At 35.1% G+C, this 21,418-nt stretch overlaps 3 protein-coding genes and 1 long non-coding RNA gene across 7 annotated transcripts in view; 2 read left to right on the top strand and 2 right to left on the bottom strand.

The window, feature by feature from the left end:
- Positions 1-1,669: 1,669 nt before the first annotated feature.
- Positions 1,670-2,473, top strand: LOC131803853 (uncharacterized). Its single transcript, XR_009342801.1, has 2 exons — positions 1,670-2,244; positions 2,310-2,473. It is a non-coding gene; the product is annotated as an uncharacterized LOC131803853 (long non-coding RNA).
- A 4,848-nt stretch (positions 2,474-7,321) lies between these two features.
- On the bottom strand, positions 7,322-9,567 carry LOC101899480 (4'-phosphopantetheine phosphatase). The gene is made up of 2 exons (XM_005184391.4): positions 8,975-9,567; positions 7,322-8,788 (listed from the first exon to the last, which is right to left on the bottom strand). The coding sequence occupies exon 2, from the start codon at positions 8,780-8,782 to the stop codon at positions 7,688-7,690; it is 1,095 nt and encodes a 364-aa protein (XP_005184448.1). The 5' UTR covers positions 8,783-8,788; positions 8,975-9,567; the 3' UTR covers positions 7,322-7,687.
- A 2,711-nt stretch (positions 9,568-12,278) lies between these two features.
- Positions 12,279-13,183, top strand: LOC101899304 (large ribosomal subunit protein eL43). Its single transcript, XM_005184390.3, has 3 exons — positions 12,279-12,376; positions 12,607-12,735; positions 12,806-13,183. The coding sequence occupies exons 1-3, from the start codon at positions 12,374-12,376 to the stop codon at positions 12,950-12,952; spliced, it is 279 nt and encodes a 92-aa protein (XP_005184447.1). The 5' UTR covers positions 12,279-12,373; the 3' UTR covers positions 12,953-13,183.
- A 3,597-nt stretch (positions 13,184-16,780) lies between these two features.
- The window catches only part of LOC101898882 (polypeptide N-acetylgalactosaminyltransferase 5), a 166,070-nt gene continuing 161,432 nt past the window's right edge, over positions 16,781-21,418 (bottom strand). For all 4 annotated transcript variants that reach the window (XM_059125570.1, XM_059125571.1, XM_059125572.1 and 1 more), the window contains one exon: positions 16,781-18,138. In XM_059125570.1, coding sequence (XP_058981553.1) covers positions 17,992-18,138 — 147 coding nt within the window. In that variant the 3' untranslated portion in view covers positions 16,781-17,991. The remainder of the gene's footprint in view (positions 18,139-21,418) is intronic.

The following is a 21,418-nucleotide window of genomic DNA, read 5'->3' as shown; positions in this document are numbered from 1 at the left end:
AATTGGACAATATCGGTCCACTCTATCAAGTTCCTCCCTCAACAACATAATTATAACTCTTATAAAATGTGATGTAAGTGTCCGATTGTCCATGGTCTGGTATGAAGATGGGATATATCATTTCAGTCTTGGTACCTCGCTCAATAAAGATCAAAATTTTGAATATTCATGAAGCTCATAAAACACGAAATAAAAACCGATGCCATTCAGACTTGGCACATATCAATATTTCCATAAACACAAGATCTGGTGTGAAGATAAAATATATCGGACCATTCCTTCTGGTATCTGTCCCACAAAGGGTCAAAGTTTTAATTACCATAACGATCATAAGATCCGAAATAAGCATTCGGTTCTCTTTAAATTACACACTTCACAATATTTTTATTAACCCAAGGTCTGGTGTGAAGATGGGATATATCGGTCCACTCCACAAAGGGTCAAAGTTGTGAATATGCATGAAGCTCATAAAATGCGAAAATAACGTCCGATTCCATTCAGACTTGGTCATCTCAATATTTCGATTAACACAAGGTCTGGAATAAAGATGGTGGAGATGGCACCATTTCTTCTGGTACCTTCCCATATAGGGTTCAAGGTTTTGAAAAAAAAAACAAAACGTTCAAAGAAAGCGAAATAAACATCCAATTCTCTTCAAATTTTTTACAAACAAACATTTTTGCTAACACAAGATCTGCTGTGAAGATGATATACATCTGCCAACGCCTTTTGATATATCACCCACAAAGGGTCACAATTTCCAATACTTATATCTGTCATAACTTGCGAAACAAGTTGGCGATTCTTTACAACTTGCTACATCTAAATATTTATCTTAAAAAGAAATCTGATATGAATATGCAATTTATTGGATTATATGATTTCGCATGAAATTGGATATAAAAGTTCGATTTCGTTCAAATTTTTGCTCATGCCAATATTTTTACCTGTATTAGATGAAGTATGAAAATGGAATACGCACGCATATTTCCACATTTTCCAAAAATTTGCAAATATCTCATATAAAGTATAGGAAGTAGTCGATATAGTCCAAATCTGGCACGTTGTAATATTTATATCAGTCTACGAATTGGTCAATATTGGCCAACTGCTTCGGAACCTCCCCCATAAAGTGTCAACAGCTTGAATAATCATTGGATCGGCAGGCAAACAATATATTTCATTCTTATTGAAAAATATAGCTGCTATGCGACATGCCGACATATCAATTTAATGTTACATGCGTCGAATGAAAAACGTATCATCGTAAAATGTGTAATGCTTTGGGTGTATCCATGGTAGAAAAATATAGGTAGATGCATCAACGCTTGGAAACATTGGTATGTCAAAATTTTTGAAATGTGTTTTCAAAAATAAGTTATTTTTGTTAGTTGTTATGATATGCATTTTTAAACAATTTTTACAATTTTGAATAAATTTTCATTTAAAAATTTCACTTTCAAAATTGGTTTGACAGTTCATTGTCCCAGCAGCTGTGTCGATGCGACTACATGTATTCATCTACCATGCGGTGTCCTAGTGTTTACCAAAATGGTAATTTTTCAAAAGGTTTTCTTAAGATTTTTTGAGTTGAAATTTAGCCACCTTAAATTTACGAGTTTAATCATAAACCTTAAATCGAACATATTTGTTTCCAAGAAAGAATTACTTAGTGATAAACTGTGATTTACTCCACTTTTGAATACGTCATATAAGTGGTATTGGAAAACCCTTTTGAATTTTGATGATTTTTAAACCAAATACTAAGAAAGTCTAATTAGCAGGTATAAATAATACACAAATTTTCCATAATTAAAAACTTAAGCACACTAGCAGATGTTAATATGGTTTGGTACTAGGTAAAGAAATGTTCTAAAACTACCTGTATAAGAACCTTTAGTATCACATAAATAAGGATGTGGTAAAGACAGACTTCATCACTTCCAGTAACCACTTCTTGCAGTCATCATCGTCAAAGATTCATCATCATGTCTTTCTTTATTGCAAAATTTCTACAATTAAAACAACTGACAAAAGATCAACAGGACCCAAAGCTTCATAGTAAACAAAACTATGTAAATTTTAAAGCAAATAATGTTGCGGTTAAATACAATAAAGAAAACACTTCACCACCCATCTCCTTTGGTACTTCGGGTCAAAAGTTTGACACATTAAAAACATATCCAACCATTCTAACACACATCGGTGGTGCTGGTAGAGAATAAAATTGTGATCTATTAACATGTAAGTTATTAACTATAGACAATATATGTTTGCTGTGTCCTTTTAATAATCGTTTTCCTTTTCAGATTTTTTAAAAAATATATTTTTTTAAATACATTTAAGTACAAATTGTGACGATATGAAAGCCTATAATGCCCTTCTTTAAACTATTTTCTTTTACTTTTAATTTTCATTAGTATTATGGATTTTTTAATAAATAAAAATATTTACTAATTTTTTAATATACAAATCTATATCTTTGATTTGAATATTTGATTATATTGAAATTTTCGATAGTAGTAACCATATACTTAATGCCATATTACAAAACTCCCAGTTGTTCCTATCAACATTTTGAATTTCGGAATCTGTTCGTAGAAAAACAGGCTATTATTAAGCACATGCCCAAGCATTATTGCCGAAGAATTTTTCACTCAAAAGCGATTATCTTCAGAATGAAAAGGGTCTACAGGGTGAGATACAAAACTGCAACGAAATCAAACACCATAATTTTTACCTTTTTTAATTTTATTGAAGGAAAGCAAAAACTGTCGAAAATAGCGCCAAATTTTAGAATAAGTTTAGATTTGTTCGAATTGGTCACCTTTGCCACGAATTATGGCCTTCAAACAGCCAATGAAATCGTCACACGCTGCCCGAATGTTGCTCTGCGGTATTTTGGCCCATTCCCGGCGAAGCGCTTGCGTGAGTGCCAACATTGCTTTCCAAAATACTCTAAACACAATAGTCCAACGGATTGGTATCCGGAGATTTTGGTGGCCATTGTGCACTGGAAATGAAGCGAGGAACCTCATTTTGTAAACAGTCTTGGGTGGTGCGTGCTGAGTGCGATGATGCTGAGTCCTGTTGGTTTGTCCAAGGTCTGTGGCCAAAATGTTTGCGTGCCCAAGGCTTTAATACACCCTCCAGAATATTTTCGCGATAATATTTGGCATTTATTCTAATGCCACGGTCAATTAATACGAGCGGAGAGCGACCATCGGCTGCCATAGCGGCCCACACCATCACCATGGCCGGCTTGAGTTCTGGTGGCCAACCGAAGGTGCACTTTTTCAGCTGACCTTTTTGGCAAGTAAACACGATCATTTTGTTTGTTTACAAACTCCTGGACAACGAATGTTTTCTCATCGGAGAAAACCAAATTCGGCAGTTCACCATATTCGGCCAAGCGAAGCAACTCTTTAGCTCTTTTGAGTCTGTTTTTTTATACCCTCCACCATACTATGGAGGGTATATTAATTTTGTCATTCCGTTTGTATATAGCCCCCATATAACTGTACCTCCCGATATTCAGTATTTTGATGATTTAAGCGACATTATTCGCCGGAATTGTTTAAAATTTGGCATTTGAAGTTTGTAATGAATACTACAGCCTAAGATAGAAAATTATCTGTGCAGGTCCACGTCTTCGTGTAGCCCCCATATAACGGTACCCCCCGATATTCTATATTTTGATGATTTTAGCGACATTGTTTACCGGAATCGTTTCAAATTTGGTTTTTGAAATTCGTAATGGGTACTACATCCTATGTCAAAAAATGAGCCATGTAGGTCCACGTGTTCATATAGCCCCAATATAACGGTATCCCTCGATATTCGGTATTTTGATGATTTTAGCGACATTATTTAGCGAAATCGTTCCAAATTTGGTATTTAAAGTTCGTAATAGATACTGCAGCATAAAACAGAAAATGGGCCATATAGGTCCACGTCTTCATATGGCCCCCATATACCGTACATCGCCAGAAAATTGTCTGTGCAGGTCCACGTCTTCGTATAGCCCCCATATAACAGTACCCTCCATATTCGGTATTTTAATGATTTTAGCTACATTATAAACAGATTTTTCTTCAAGTTTCGCATTTAAATATTGTAATAACTTATGACAAAAGTTGCTTACGCAGGCCCACGTCGTCGTATAAGCACTCGGTACTCTTAAGATTTTAACAGAATTTTTAACGGATTTTATTTTTTGGAAATTGCCAAATTTGTATCAAATGGTGGAGGGTATTAAAAGTTCGGCCCGGCCGAACTTACAGCTTTTTACTTGTTCTTTCTGTTGTTGCACTTTTTGGAATTAAAATGGCTTAACCCAGATCTCAATTTTCATTATTTGCCGAATGGAATATTGCGATATGTTAAGGTCACGAGCCATTTTTCGGCCATTGCGACGTGTCGCTTCTTTACTTTTCCAACTATTTCTGCTGGTCCACTTCCATTTTCTTCCGTCCACTTCCTTGACGTCGGGCTACGCTACCATGTATCCCGGTAACGAGCGATGGTACGAGACACAAGAGATTTATTCACATTTCACTGCTTGAGTGCTCTAACGATAACCACTTGTGGTTTTCCAGTCAAACTTAAAGAAATCTCACTATCGCGCTTGAATTCCATCAGGAATAACTTTTTTTGTGGAAAATTCTCACCAAAATGCTTTTGTAGGCTTGTAAACAATGTAATGAACTGTCACTGGAATAATTTTAATAGCTGTCGGACGAGTGGCTTAGAAATGACATCAGTCTGAAGTGGGTTTTGCAGTTTTTTTGCCTATTCCATAGAAAGTCAAACATTTTAATTATCATAACAGAAGTCAAAATATATTTAAATTGTGGAACATTGGCTAAGGGTATATATTTGTCGGCAAAACCGACTGATCCTTTTTATATTGTTTTTTTTTTAAGTATTAAATTTTTAAATTTTTAAGGAAGTTAAATTCATCTAAGTGCCTGCAACGCTTTGCTTGCTTTCTTTCTTTTATTGAGCTGTTTTCATGTTTGAAAATGGTGCTAATCTTTTTGATAGATTAGTTTGAATGAGAATATTGTTTTTAAATGACTTTAGGTATAATTTGTGCGGTTCAGTAGTCTCATATCGAACACACACACACACATTTGTTGTTAACACATTAAAAATATACTTGCATATTAATTAACGGCCATAACATGCAAATGGAATTTACGATAGTTATTGTTGTAAGTGAATGTTGACAATGACTGATAAGAAAACGTAAATACGTGTATATTAATGGGGAAGTAAAAAATTGTTTGATAATATAGCCAAAGAAATATAGTTCAGTCATATGAGATTTGGTTCGGGCCAATAAAGATAATTGCAAAGTTTGCTACAAAATGGAAGGCAAAATATCTCGTCTTTGATCAATATTCATTCTACTGCAAACAGTCTGGGAATTTTATTTTCATTTATTCATCGATTAAATAAAATAGATTTGAAAAATCAATATTCCACTAATATGAATATTAAGAATCTATGCAAATTAACACCAATCAATTTACATTCTATTTTAATAATTAAAACTAAAATCAGAACTAGTTTAACTTTAAGATCTATTTTACTCTGCGTGTGTGTTTAACAAAAACAAATTCTTTTCCTTGTTTAATTCGCAAATTCTTGCACATTAAAACAGAACAAGTTTGTTTTTTTTTACCTTGAAATAAGTAGCACAAATTTGTCATTGAATAGTTTATATTAATAGGTTAATAAACCAGGCGTATATACAGGGTGAGATGAAAAAACAGCTGCCATTTCTAAGCCACTTGTCCGACAGATGTTAAAATTTTTCCAATGACAGCTCATTATTTTCTTTACAAGCGTACAAAAGCATTTTGGTGAGAATTTGCCAGAAAAAAAGTTATTCGTGATGGAATTCAAGCGTGATAGTGTGATTTCTTTATATTTGGCTGCAAAACCACAAGTGGCTATCGTTAGAGCACTCCAGCATTTAAATGAAAATAAATCATTTGTATCTCGTATCATCGCTCGTTACCGTGATACTGGTAGCGTAGCTCGACGTCAAGGAAGTGGACGGAAGAAAACAGCAGTATCAGCAGAAATGGTTCGAAAAGTAAAGAAACGACTTGATCGAAACCCGCGTCGCAGTGGTTGAAAAATGGCTCGTGGGCTGAACATATCGCAATATTCCATTCGGGAAATATTGAAAAATGAGCTCGGGGTAAAACCATTGAAATTCCAAAAAGTGCAAGAACTTACACCGCAAAGAAAGAAGGAATCAAACAGAACGAAAGACTCAAAAAGTGGTGAAATGCCGAATTTGTTTTTTCCGATGAGAAAACATTCGTTGTCCAACAATTTGGCCGAAAAATGGCTCGTGAGCTGAAAATAACGCAATATTCCGATCGGCAAACATTGAAAAAATTAGCTCGGGGTAAAGCCATTGAAATTCCAAAAAGTGTAAGAACTAATACCGCAAAGGAAAGAAAGACTCAAAAGAGCCTAAGGGTTTCTTCGCTTGGCCGAAAGTAGTGAACTGCCGAACTGGTTTTCTCCGATGAGAAAACATTAATTGTCCAACAATTTGGCCGAAAAATGGCTCGTGAGCTGAAAATAACCCAATATTCCATTCGAAAATGTGCACCTTCGGTTGGCCACCAGAACTCAAGCAGCGTTAATGGTGATGGTGTGGGTCACCATAACAACCGATGGTCGCTCTCCGCTCGTATTAATCGACCGTGGCATTAGAATATATGCCGAATATTATTGCGATCATATACTGGAGGGTGTATTAAAGCCTTGGGCACGCTAACATTTTGGCCACAGACCTTGGACATTCCAACAGGACTCAGCACCATCGCACTCAGCCCGCGCCACCCAAAAGTGGTTACAAAATTAGGTTTCTCGCTTCTCCGGATATTAATCCGTTAGACGATTGTAATGCAAGCAATGTTGGCACTAAAAAATACCAAAGTGTCGATCACCTCAAGCAAGCTTTTCGTCGGGAATGGGCCAAAATATCGCAGAGCGACATTCGGGCAGCGTGTGACGGTTTCATTGGCCGTTTGAAGGCCATAATTCGTGGCAAAGGTGACTAATTCGAACAAATCTAAACTTATTCTAAAATTTGATGCTATTTCCGAAAATTTTTGCTTTTATTCAATACAATTTAAAAAAAAAATGTAAAAATTATGGCGTTTGACTTTGTTGCAGGTTTTTTTACCTCACCCTGTATGGGAGCATGAACGCCAAAATGAATATGCAAAAAGTATTAACTATTGGATATTTGCCTTTGCACCAAACAAAAATGAAAACAAATTTGATACAATTTTCTGCATTTAAATACTTGTTTTTATTTTTGTTGTTATTATATGATTTTCATAATGTTGTTGTGTGTGAGAGAGAAATTAAAGAAACAATTTCAAGCGAAAATACGAACAAAAAACACAATAATTTAATTTTTGTGAAAAAAGAATGGAGAATACTTAAGCTATATCTTTTTTTATATCATAAACTATGTTGTCCAGATAATAAAAAAAAAATCATTTTAGTCGAAGAATAAAAACACATAACAAAAAAAAAAAAAAAAAAAACGCCCTACATACTACAGAACAACACAGTTCAGGCCCAATATATATAAGACAACCGATAATTTCATGAGAATAATATTGTATGGATAACGCCAGCTAATCTCTCAGCTTAACAACGGCTCATAACGACATATGACAGAGAAGGTATCGCCACCCAAACGTTGGGCCAACCATTTGTTCTTAACAACAGCCAATTTAAGAGTTTCACAATTAAAACTAGCATAAAGATTAGTGTGAAGGGCCCGGCCCATGCCCTCAATGACAAGGAGATCAGTCTCATTTAAGGCATTACACAATTCCTGGGGCAATGTACGCATATCCAGACACGGTCCCTTTTGACCGTTTCCTTGTATGGTGAGACGTTTACTCGTTCGCGCTTCTTTGATAATGGCACAATGGCAACTGCAGGTGTCCAATATACTGGATAACTCCGAAATGGTAACATCATTGAGGGAGGGCTCATTATTGGCACACAGTATTACCCGTGTGCCTCTCCTCAAAAGTTCACGGGCAAAAGGTAAAATTCCCAGGACCACATCCACACCGCAATTGTCAACAAAAATGGCAGCACATTTATGCACTTCGCCACCATTGCTCAACCTATCCAGCCAATTATCCAAATCATCCATGAGCCAGGGCCTTTTTTGTATACGTTCCAAGGCCGCATGTAAACCAAATGTTTTGTCATTTAAAATAATATTGGTTACAGCCTGGGCACCCCAGTCGAACATATTGCCAGCCAGTACACCCTTTACCAATTCTGTCCAACGCTGGCGGTAATCGGAGATGTCATCGATTTCATGTATGCGTTTTGCAAACAATTCTAAGGCAGCCTCATTTTCCGACTTCTTTTGGTCCAACCAGGGATCCGGAAACCCATATAAACGCAAATGTTTGTCATTCAATTCCAAGAGTTCTCTAATACCCAGGGTTTTGTTATTTTCGGCATTTTCTTTGGTTTGGCAGCGATATTCCTCCAATTTTCTCAAAGAAGTTTCAAGGAATTGTTGAGCTCTCTGCCCAGCTGTGTCGTCGTCGGATTTTTGCGAGTTCTCAGCTTGACGGGAGAATTTTTTGATCATATCCTGGAAACAGGGAAACCAATAACGGGCCGCTTCCTCATCGGTGTTTAAATCCAATGTATCGGGATTATACTTAGAGTTGTCTTTGACCAAGGCATTGCAACGCCATTCACACATAGTGCCCTGAAAGATAATGCGAAAAAAACTAACATATGTTTTAAGGTGATCGGGCGGGCAGCTAGGTATGTCTGTGTGGGACAAACTTGGACTCTCGTTTTTTATTTATTTGTTGTTTTATTTGTGACGAAAGAATTTATCCACACACAGGTCAACTAATTTAATTAATAAAACAAATTCACACGTACTAACCCTTCTTGAGATTTTTTTGACAAACTTTCGACGATTTCCTTCGCAAATCTATAAATTGCGTTTATCGCTGCTTGTTTTCGGATATATTTGCACTTATTCCAAACCCAAAAAAGCTCTGTTGTTTCAGGAAGAGTTGACGCCTTTCTTCCACAACCTGAATTTTTATTTTGTTCGTAGAAATTTGTCTTCCAATTGTTTTTATTGTAGATTTTCAAACCGCCCTGACATTATGCCTGCTTGCAGCGCTTCAATGGACGAATGGACGACGTTGTTGTTGCTGGTTACCTTCACTTTTTTTTATCAGTTGCCAAAAATAATTATTTAAATAATAAACTCTATACGGCTATAACTGCTGCTTTTACTTCTTTGTTACTCTACTCTTTCCGCAACGACGGCAATGGTGGTGAACAATTCTTGTGGTCTGGTCTTCTGTTGTGGTTTGATGAAGACGTCGTTTACGCGATTTGTGCCTAGTTCTCAGATAAAACAAAACAAAAACATTAACAAAAAAAAACCTATTAAAAAGTCAATAACTTTATGCCAGCAAACAAATGATAAAAATTTCTTAGTATGTGTGTGTGCGTGTGTGGTAGATTATGACAACAGCTGTTTTATTCATATATAGGTCACACTAGATAATATGTGGTTCTTAAAGGGGGTTCACACCCTATGGCGACGACTGATAAGTGATTGGAGACGAAAAGTTTACGGAAAGATTATTAAGGGCTAAGTACATAAGAAGCTTGAAGTCATGGCACGGCCTATTTTGTGACATTTCACAAAGGAATTACAGAGCCGCACTAAAATCCTGCCGTCGTTTTTCATTATAATTTGGCATTAATATGCCTAGCCAGGACTTCAAGCTTTTTATGTATTTGCAGCCTTATGGTCGGTTATTATACCCTCCACCATTCTTGGGAGGGTATATTAACTTTGTCATTCTGTTTGTAACTCCTCGAAATATTCATAATAGACCCTATAAAGTATATATATTCTGGTTCAGCGAAAAATTCTAAGATGATCTAGCGATGTCCGTCTATCTGTTGTAATCATGCTATCTTCCGGACGAATTGAGATAGAAGGCTAAAATTTTGCATACATGCCTATTTTACCAGTAGGTAGGTTAAGTTCGTAAATGGGCCATCTCGGTCCACGTTTTCGTATAGCCCCCATATAACGGTTCCTACCAACATTCGGTTTTTTCATGATTTTGGCGACATTATTTACCGGAATTATTTAAATTTTCGTATTTGAAGTTCGTAACGGGTACTACAGCCTTTGAGATAATTTTTTGTATGTAGTTTCAAGACTTCGCATAGCCCCCATATAACGGTACCTCCCGATATTCGGTATTTTGATGATTTCAGCAACATTATTCAACGGCATCGTTTCAAATTTCGTACTTGAAGATACCAATGGGTACTACATCCTATGACAAAAAAATTTGTATGCAGGTCCACGTCTTCCCATATAATGGTTTTCATCTAAGTGGTAGTTTTCGGATTTTTTTTTTTAATTTTTCAATTTTCTTCGAAATGGTGGAGGGTATTGGGTGCTTTTTTACTTGTTACATCAGTTCGATAGATGAAAAAATGATGTTATGGGACACATAAATCGTCATATGACTACAGAGAGTATATATCATTTCATACCGTCAAATCTCTATGGAACAAATCCGTTTCAGGACATTTGGAGTCGATCTAGCGATGTTTGTACGTCTGTCTGTCTGACTGGCTGGTGCGCACAATAACTCTTGAAGGGAGTATTCGATTTGATTCAAACTTCGTACATCCTAATATTATTGTCAAACTTATATTGAGATCGAAAATAGGCAATATCGGTCCACTCCTTCTGGTACCTCCCCCACAAAATGTCAACATTTTCAAGAAAATAATTTACTGCACAAAAAAAGAAAGGAATTAGCGATTTTGCTCCAACGTTGTTCCAGAACCTGCAAGAATCTCCTAGTTTTGCAATTTTTTTCGATATCATAAAGGGAAAATCGGTTATCATAGTAAAAACTTGTACATTCTTGCAGTTCTAGAACAGACCAAATATTTGTATCAGTGCTAGGTCAGGTGCGAAAATGCACAATATCGGTTCACTTCTTGTGGTACCTACCCCACAAATGGTCAACATTTTGAATAATTATATCTCTTATAAAATGTGATGTAAGTGTTCGATTATCTTCAAATAACACCCATCACAATCTTTTTTATTAACCCAAGTTCTGATGTGAAGATGAAATATATGGGTGCACTCCTTCTGGTACCTCCCCTACAAAGGGTAAAAATTTTGAATATTCATCAAGCTCATAAAACGCGAAATTAATCTCCGATTTCATTCCATCAACGCAAGATCTGTATTAAAAAAGGTAGAGATCGGATAATTTCTTCTGGTACCTCCCCCACAAAAGGTCGAAGTTTTGAATAAACAAAACGATCATAAAATTCCAAATAAGCATCCGATTCTATCCATATTATACGCGTTCCATTATTTCTACTAACACAAGATCTGCTATTAAGATGGGATATATCCGTCCACTCCTTCTAGTACCTCTACCACAAAGCGTCAAAATTTTGAATAACCAAAACGATCAAAAATCCGAAATAAGCATCAGGTTCTCTTCAAATTACACACATCACGATATTTTTATTATCCCAAGGTCTGGTGTGAAAATGGGATATATCGGTCCACTGCTTCTAGTACCTTCCCACAAAGGATCACGAAAACACGAAATTAATCTGCGATTTCATTATGACTTGGTGTATCTTAATATTTCCATCAACACCATATCTGTTATAAAGACGGATACTACTTTACTTGTTTTGCATGGATTTGAACGCGTCTTATTAGATGCAGGACTTAAATTATCAAAACGTCATGGCTTCTTAAGGTGCAAGTACATAACAAGCTTGAAGTCATTCAAGGCTAGGCATACTTATGTCAAATTATAATGGAAAAAGACGGCAGGATTTTAGTGTGGCTTTGTAATTCCTTTATGAAATGTCACAAAATATGCCTAGCCATGACTTCAAGCTTCTTATGTACTTACACCTTTATAATTCCTCACCTTAAAACACTTAAATGTTTCTTTTGTACCGATGTAGTCGGTGGAAGAATTAATACCAGAGTTGTATTTCATCGGCTAAATAACTGTCATTACGTGTAGTTTATAAACATAATTTTGTTTAATATTAAATATATTTAACAACTCTTTTCATAGCTATATAATGTTGAGAACGTTCTCAGGGCAAGTGGTTACTTGTTAACCATGTGGTGCGCCATCTGTCGACCAATAGTGTGCATCATAAATGACAATAACAATGCAATGCAACCAACTTCATACGAACAGCCTTTTCTTTCCGGTTGAATTTTTGACAGATCAACAACTAAAAAATGGTACGAAATAAAAAATCTTTAAAAATTATGAAAATCTCGGAATTAAATAAAATAAAAATGTGAGAAAGTGCAAAAGAATGTCTACTATAAACAGCATGCCAAATAATTTTCTTAAAATAACAAACTTTTGAATCAACAAATTGTGAAGAAATAGAACAACAGTGCAAAGACAAATTGTGAAATGATACTGTGTTGTTGAAGATATTAACTTCTCTTATCCTCTGTTGTAGGCCAAACGCACCAAGAAGGTTGGAATCGTAGGTAAATATGGTACCCGTTATGGTGCTTCCCTACGTAAGATGGTCAAGAAAATGGAAATCACCCAGCACAGCAAATATACCTGCTCGTTCTGCGGCAAGGTAAGTACATAGTTGGAAAATGTCATTCTTTGAATGTTGTATGGCTAATGGGATTTATCTTTTTTTCCAGGATTCCATGAAGCGTGCTTGCGTTGGCATCTGGTCCTGCAAGCGCTGCAAGCGTGTTGTTGCCGGTGGTGCCTGGGTTTACTCTACCACAGCCGCTGCTTCCGTACGCTCTGCTGTCCGTCGTCTCCGTGAAACCAAGGAACAATAAGCTGTTGATCTCGGTTTGGTGTTTCTTAGTTTTGTAGGCGTTAAATTTACACTAAATAACAAAATAACAACAAAATTAGTTTTTGTCTAATTTTCTGTGTGCGGTTTTTGCCACGATCTGTGCAGTTTTGGATTTTTTTGTTGTTGTTTACGAATGTTTTCGTAAATGCAACGGGGAAGCCAAAATAAAATGTGTGAATAAAACAAAAATAAGTTTTGTATAAAACAACAATTGAACATATAAATAAATAAATGAAATGAAATGAAATTATTATTGTGGAATGAATGAAATGTGTGCTCCAAATTTCAATGGAAATATTGAATTTCAAACAAGAATACATGAAAGAAATTGTCCAAATGAAATGTTCGAAATAATAGTACCTTTCATGATCGGAGCCATAAGTTTACACTCTTCATGCTAAGACGGGAAGCGCAATGGAACCTATCTGCTGGTATACAGTTTGACATAAAAACCCCAAAAATAAAAATTTGGAAAGAATAGCATTTCATCGCGAAGTTTAAAGCACATTTTCCTCACATAGTAGATACAATTTTTTACCAAGTGTTGAACTTGTTGGTTCCGAAATTTCCTTTAATGGATATTAACATATATGCCGATAATTATTATATGTCGTTATGAATCCATAATACTTTTGTTTAATTGTTGCAAATTGTTACTGGAAGTCATCTGCTAATGCAAAAGTTCTGCAAAAAGAGCGATTCGAGAGAGACAGTTTTAACAGTTCTTTTACTAAGAGTTTGCAAATTCTTGCTGGACAAAATTCGTGCAATCACTTGTAACGCTTCTACTTCTTTATGCTGTGATTTTTAATTTTTGTGTGCTTCAATGCATTTTATTGCGAACAAGTTGTTTTGTTTTGACAAAACAGCTGATTGCTTTGCAATTTTTTGCAGGAATTCTGTCTGCTTTTCAAAAGCTTTCTTGCAAAAAGAGAATAAGCGTTTGAGGATAATTACTGCAGTAAACCAGACACTTCTAATATTTAAAATATTTAAGATATGGAACAAATTGAGTTTAGCTTCAGCTGGCGGAATAGTCCGAGATTTTAAGGAAGGTAGGTCTTGTTATCCTAATCACAGTGACATAATTTTTTTGGGGGGAAATCAATACTTCCCGAGTTCCAAAAATATCCCTTTTTTAATTGGCTATTTCTGAAATAATCGAAATAAAATCTTCAAAATGTCACTACAGGTAGATTTTTACACCCTGAAAACATAACATTTTCAGGAGGTGGATCCGTACTTCCCGAAATATAGGGTTCCAAAGTTTTAAAACAAAGGGCTTGAGATGTTCTTATCTGTTGTATGTCCAACTCCGGCTTCGTGAATCCGGTCTTCTGTCGGGGCCTGAGATTTTCTTTTCCGAGGTATGCCCAACACCGGCTTGGCAATCCAAAGTTTACTTAAATTTAATATTTTTTAAATAAACGACAACATATAAGGAAGCTACTTTTTACAATATGGAACCTATATTTTGGGAATGCTGTAACAATATCTGAAAATCATTTCGAAGAACCGGCTGGACTTCAACCACCTGACTTCGTCGATACAGGTAGCCAACAAAACTTTATAACCCTACTATCATCCAAGGCTTATCTAAGCTTATGTTAAATCTTCTATTTGATTATCTACATCAGGATGACTATTCACATCAGGATGACATTTAGCACAACAATGTGTAATGTGTTCTGCTTAAAGTGTATGTCCGGGTCTGTTGGAAATTGAGGACAAATCGGCAGCAAGTGTCTCCATAAGGCACGCTTCTCCATAGATTAAATTTAACAAGCCTCAAAATGCTTCTGAACCCCCAAAATTGTACTTAAATATCCATGTTTATTTTAAAGTGTTGGGGATATTGGACATCGGAAATGACCGTCCCTTTTTATACCCTACACCACATAGTGTTAAGGATATTATGTCTTTGTGCATTTGTTCGCAACATGGAGAAGGAAGCGAGATAGAACCGTCCTCTGTCCATGTATTTTTGTGAACAAAATACAGGTCGCATTTATTATTCGATTGAGATAAAATTTTCCAGACAATATTTGTTTGGCTCAAAGTCAAACCCTATTGAAATTGGTGAGAATCGGTTCAAATTTAAATATAGCTTCCATATATAACTTCAACCGATTTCTCGTTAATTGTGCCCCCAATGGCCAATATCATATAAAAATGGAATAAATTTTGGCAATTCCAGTGAATTCATCCTGAAAACAAGTACTTCAAATTTGATGAAAATCGGTTCAGATATGGCTATAGCTCCCATATATATGTTTCATCCGATTTGGGGTTTAAAACCCTCACATGCGTAGTATGCACTCCATATTTGGTACCAGATATCAGATACAGCTCATAAATAAGTGCCTAACATTTTGTCAAGATCGGTTCAGATTTGGATATAGCTCCCATATATAATTTTATATGATTTCAGGTTTTTTGTACTGAATTTTTGGCAATTCCAACTGAATCCATCCTAGAAACAAGTATTTCAAATATTTGATGAAAATCGGTTGGGATATACCTTTAGCTCCCATATATATGTTTCATCCGATTTGGTGTTAAAATCCCTCACATTCGAAAAATACGCACCACATCAGATATAACTCAAAAATACATCTGCCAAATTTTATCGAGATCGGTTCAGATTTTTATATACCTTCGATATACATCTTCATCCGATTTTAGTGTTATTGTCCACCATATATCAGTGCAATTTGAATAGATTTTTATACCCTCCACCATAGTATGGAGGGTATATTAAGTTTGTCATGCAGTTACATTTTACATTACGTTTTTTATGTCTGCATGACTGTTAGTATTGAAAATGGGTCATATAGATCCATGTTTTGGTATAGCCACCATATTTTCGGTATTACTGTGATTTAGGCGACATTATTCACCGGAAATGTTTCAAGTTTGGTATTTGAAGTTCGTAATGTATACTACAGCCTATGATAGAAAATTGTCCGTGTATGTCCACACCTTCGTATAGCCCCCATATAACGGCATCTGCCGATATTCGGTATTTTGATGATTTTAGCGACATGGCAGAGAATTGTCTGTGCCGGTCCACATCTTCGTATAGCCCTCATATAAAGGTACCTCCTGACATTCGGTATTTTTATGATTTAACCTATGTTATTCATCGATTTTTTTCAAGTTTCGCATTTGAATATTGTAATGGCTTATGACAAAAGTTGCCTATGCATGTCCACGTCGTCGTATTGACTCTAACAGAAATTTTAACGGATTTTATTTTTTGAAAATGGCCAAATTAGTTTCAAATGGTGGAGGCATTCAAAGTTCGGCCCGGCCGCAGCTTTTTTACTTGTTTCACATACAACCGAAATTTTCCAATTGCCTAAACTTGGTCAGATATATTTATTGCCCCAATAAATAATTTCTAAGTTATATCATGCACTATACAGCAATGTTATTTTGTACTTGAGGTACAAATTTGTTGGAAATCGATTCAGAATTGGATATGGTTCCCAAATTGTGACTACTCTAAAGCCATGATAAGCACAATACTCTAAAGTCATGATAGGCAAATAAGGTTCGTAGTTGTTGGTATGATCTACTTCACATAAATTCCCGCTATAATTTTTTTTGTTACGGTCCGCCCGAATAGTTGGTCCGCCCGACTTTTGAGCTGTCTTTACTGGTAAGAGCATGGTTTATTTGCGCAATTTCGATTTTTAAATTATTTATATTTCTACAGATTTTTTGTGAAACTCTCAACCGGTTTGTACTGCTTCTTTTTTTGCCACCCCATGAACCATTAAAACACAGAAAGGGGAAATTAATGTATTTTTCGCTTCATTCTTATTTTATTATTTATTTTGTCTTTAGGAAAAAAAAAAATATTTATTATTATTATCATTATTATTTTTTCTATGTACTTTATAATAATTATTAATATTACTTGTTAGTAATAATAATAAGATTTATACAAAGGTTTACTTTCATTTAAAAATATCGTATGTATACGTATAGAGACTAAAATGAAAGAAAGATGAGTTTCATAGTTTGAATTGATTTCTTATTTCTCAGTTGTGTTTATTTTTCTTGTTTTTTTTGTTTTAAATTTCATATCGTTTTTCTCTTCACACGTTTTGTTGTAAAAATTAATTAAAATAAAATTAATACAAGGGAAGACACATTTGTTTTATATTTTGTATGTAGTTGTAGTTGTATGTTCTTGTATGCTGTACTGTATTATCTTCTTAACAGTTAGTTGTTGTATGTAGTATGTATATGTTATGCATGTATAGTATATACCTATTATTAATTATTTAATTATTTATTATTATAATAATTTCATTTATAAATGTAAAAAGAGAATGCTTAAAAATCAGAATGTCAATGACTTATTTGTGTTTCATATTTACGTGGTTTTTTTGTTTATTTTTTAATTTTTATTTATTTTCTATAAATACAATACAATACAATATAAGTATAAAAATTGTGATATATTTTTTTGTTTATTTTTAAATTGGGATGGGAATAGTTTTTTTTCGTTTAGTTTTTTTTTCATATAACTAAATTCTTCTACAAATAAAGCTTAAATAATTCCGTTACTTTTACAAATAAAAATGATACAAAAATCTATGATTTTTCTTCTTCTTCGTTTTTTTAGAGATTTAAAAATTAGGATATGTTTATTTCTTGTATGATGGTTGTAGTTGTTTTTTTTTCTTATTTTTTTGTTAAATAAAGAAATTTAAAATATCTTAATTTAATTTACATAAAAAAAAAACAAATGTGTTATGTGTTTTTTTTTCATTACATAAAAAAATAATGGTTAATTTTTAAATAAATAAGCCAAAGAGTCAAAGATTTTTTTTTTAAATTAAATATTTTGATTTTTAAAAAATTAAATAAAATAATAATAAAAAAATTACGAATTACAATTAAAAATAATATTTTTTTTTCATTATATCTCTATATAATTGAATGTACTAACTAAAACACAATTAATAAAAAAAAAACATAAGCCAACAACAACTAAGTTTACAACTAATGAGCTTGCCATTTGAATTTCGACTCCATCAGCCACTGTTGCCCCCGCGAAAAGTTGCACGGACGCAGTAACGGTGTTGTGGGATCCTCTCTCGATGGCCTTTGTAGACAATTGCCGGTGTTTGTGTGTCGTATTGATTTGTCCTATAAAGAAAAAATAAAATATATTTGTTATTATCTTTATTAATAAATTGAAAATTGTAACCCTTTTTGGTTGAGGTGCCAGAACGGATTTTCAAATATCTATTATTATACCCTCCATCATACTATGAAGGGTATATTAATTTTGTCATTCCGTTTGTAACTCCTCGAAATACTCATGTCAGACCCAACAAAGTATATATATTCTTGATCAGCGAAAAATTCTAAGACGATTTAGCCATGTCAGTCTGTCCGTCTGTCTGTTGTAATCGTGCAGGTCCACGTCTTCGTGTAGCCTCCATATAACGGTACACCCCCCCCCCCCCATATTCGGTAATTTGATGATTTTAGCGACATTGTTTACCGGAATCGTTTCAAATTTGGTATTTGAAGTTCGTAATGGATACTACATACTAAGTCAAAAATGAGCCATGTAGGTGCACGTCTTCATATAGCCCCATATAACGGTACCCCCGATATTCGGTATTTTGATGATTTTAGCGACATTATTTAGTGGAATCGTTCCAAATTTTGGTATTTGAAGTTCGTAAAAGATACTGCAGCATAAAATAAAAAATGGGCCATATACGTCCACGTCTTCGTATAGCCCTCATATACCTTACCCCCCGATATTCGGTATTTTGATGACTTTAGCGACATTATTTACCGGGATTGTTTCAAATTTCGCATGTGAAGTTCGTAATAGATACTAGAGCCTATGACAGAAAATTGTCTGTGCAGGTCCACGTCTTCGTATAGCCCCCATATAACGGTACTCCCCATACTCGGTATTTTTATGATTATAGCTACATTATAAACAGATTTCACATTTAAATATTGTAATAACTTATGACAAAAGTTGCCTATGCAGGCCCACGTCGTCGTATAAGCATTCGGTATTTTTAAGATTTTAACAGAATTTTAACGGATTTTTTTTTGGAAATTTGCTTTTTTACTTGTTATCTTTACAACAGACTTTGCGTTAGCAAAAATTTTTGGATGTGGGAAATTTGAAGAGAGTTGAATGCTAATTTTGCTTTCTTAGAGCGTTTCGTTAGAATGGTCCGATCTGTGCCATCTTTATACCAGATCTTGTGGTGATGTAAATATTCAGATGTGCCAAATCTTTATGAGCTTCATTGAAATTCAAAAGGAGTGGACCAATATATTGCATCTTCACAGCAGATTTTGTGTTAGTAAAAATAATGTAATGTGCGAAATTTGAAGTTAACAGGATACTTATTTTGGATTTTATAATCGTTTTTGTTATTCGAAACGTTGGCCCCTTGTAGGGGAGATACCAGAAGGAAAGATTCGATCTCTACCATCTTTATAAAAGATCTTCTGTTGATAGAAATATTGAGATTTGCCAAGTCTAAATGGAATCGGATGTTAATTTCGTTTTTTAAGAGCTTTATGAATATTCAAAATATTGAACCTTTGTGGGGGAGGTACCCCAAGGAGTGGACCGATATATTCCATCTTCACAACAGACCTTGCGTTATCAAAAATAATGTGATCTGTATAATTAGAATACCTTGCGTTATCAAAAATATTGTGATATGTGTAATTCGAAGACAATCGGATACTTATATCACATTTTATAAGAGTTATACAGGGTGAGTTAAAAAACTGCAACAAAGTCAAACGCCATAATTTTTGCATTTTTTTTTAATTTTATTGAACGAAGGCAAAAAATTTCGGAATTAGCACCACATTTTAGAATAAGTTTAGATTTGTTCGAATTGGTCACGTTCTGCACGAATTATGGCCAATGAAACCGTCCAATGAAACCGTCACAAGCTGCCCGAATATTGCTCTGCGGTATTTTGGTCCATTCCCGGCGAAGGTGATCGACAATTTGGTATTTTTTAGTGCCAACCTTGCTTTCCAAAATACTCCAGACACAATATTCCAATGGATTGGTATCCAGAGATTTTGGTGGCCATTGTGGCCATGAAGCGAGGAACCTCGTTAGTAACAATTCATGGGTGGCGCGTGCTGAGTGCGATGGAGCTGAGACCTGTTGGAATGTCCAAGGTCTGCGGCCAAAATATTTGCGTGCCCAAGGCTTTAATACAACCTCCAGAATATTTTCGCGATAATTTTCGGCATTTATTCTGATGCCACTGTAGATTAATACGAGCGGAGAGAGACCATTGGCTGTTATGGCGGCCCACACCATCAAAAAGGCCGGCGATTGAGTTCTGGTGGCCAACCGAAGGTGTAATTTGCAGGTGCACAATTTCAGCTGACCTCTTTGGGAAGTAAACACGATCATTTTGTTTTATGTTTACAAACTGCTGGACAACGAATGTTTTCTCATCGGAAAAAAAACCAAATTCGGCAGTTCACCACTTTCGGCCGGCCAAGCGAAGCAACTCTAGCTCTTTTGAGTCTATTTTCTTTCTGTTGCGGTGTAAGTTCTTGCACTTTTTGGAATTTCAATTCACCCCGAGCCCATTTTTCAATATTTGCCGAATTGAATATTGCGATATGTTTAGCTCACGAGCCATTTTTCGGCCACTGCGACGCGGGTTTCGATCAAGTCGCTTCTTTACTTTTCGAACCATTTCTGCTGATGTTGCTGTTTTCTTCCGTCCACTTCCTTGACGTCGATCTACACTACCAGTATCACGGATTTATTCACATTTAAAGCTGAAGTGCTCTAACAATAGCTACTTGTGGTTTTCCAGCCAAATATAAAAAAATCCAGCTATCACGCTTGAATTCCATCACGAATAATTTTTTTTCTGGAAAATTCTCACCAAAATGCTTTTGTACGCTTGTAAACAATATAATGAGCAATCACTGGAATAATTTTAACAGCTGTCGGATGAGTGGCTTAGAAATGACAGCAGTCTGAAGTTGGTCGCAGTTTTTAATCTCCCTCTGTATTATTTATGGTTGAGGTACCAGAACGGGTAGGCAGATAATCTATTATCTTCACAACAGATTTCGAGTAACCAAAAATGTTTGGATGAGTGAAATTTTAAGAGTGTTGGATAATCATTCAGCGCTTTAAGAGCGTATTGCTTTTCAAAAATTGGAACCCTTTGTGGGGGAAGTTTAAGAAAGAGTGCGCCGATATATCCCATTTTCACAGAATATCTTGTGTTAGTAGAAATAATGGGATGTGTGAAATACGAAGAGAACCGGATGCTTATTTCGGATTTTATAATCGGTTTGGTTATTCAAAACTTTGACCCTTAGTGGGGGAGGTACCAGAAGAGATTGTCCGATCTCCACCATCTTTATAACAGATCTTGTGTTGATAGAAATA

This window comes from Musca domestica, unplaced genomic scaffold (assembly GCF_030504385.1).
Source record: "Musca domestica strain aabys unplaced genomic scaffold, Musca_domestica.polishedcontigs.V.1.1 34, whole genome shotgun sequence".
In the NCBI taxonomy this organism is placed as follows: domain Eukaryota; kingdom Metazoa; phylum Arthropoda; class Insecta; order Diptera; family Muscidae; genus Musca; species Musca domestica.
Note: the sequence above shows the minus strand (reverse complement) of the source record. Positions and strands in the feature narration are given on the sequence as shown.

Coding starts and splice junctions, on each gene's coding strand:
- LOC101899480 (XM_005184391.4), bottom strand. CDS start 8,782: ATGTGTGAATGGCGTTGCAATGCCTTGGTCAAAGACAACTCTAAGTAT.
- LOC101899304 (XM_005184390.3), top strand. Junction 12,736..12,805: donor CCTGCTCGTTCTGCGGCAAG/GTAAGTACATAG, acceptor CTTTTTTTCCAG/GATTCCATGAAGCGTGCTTG.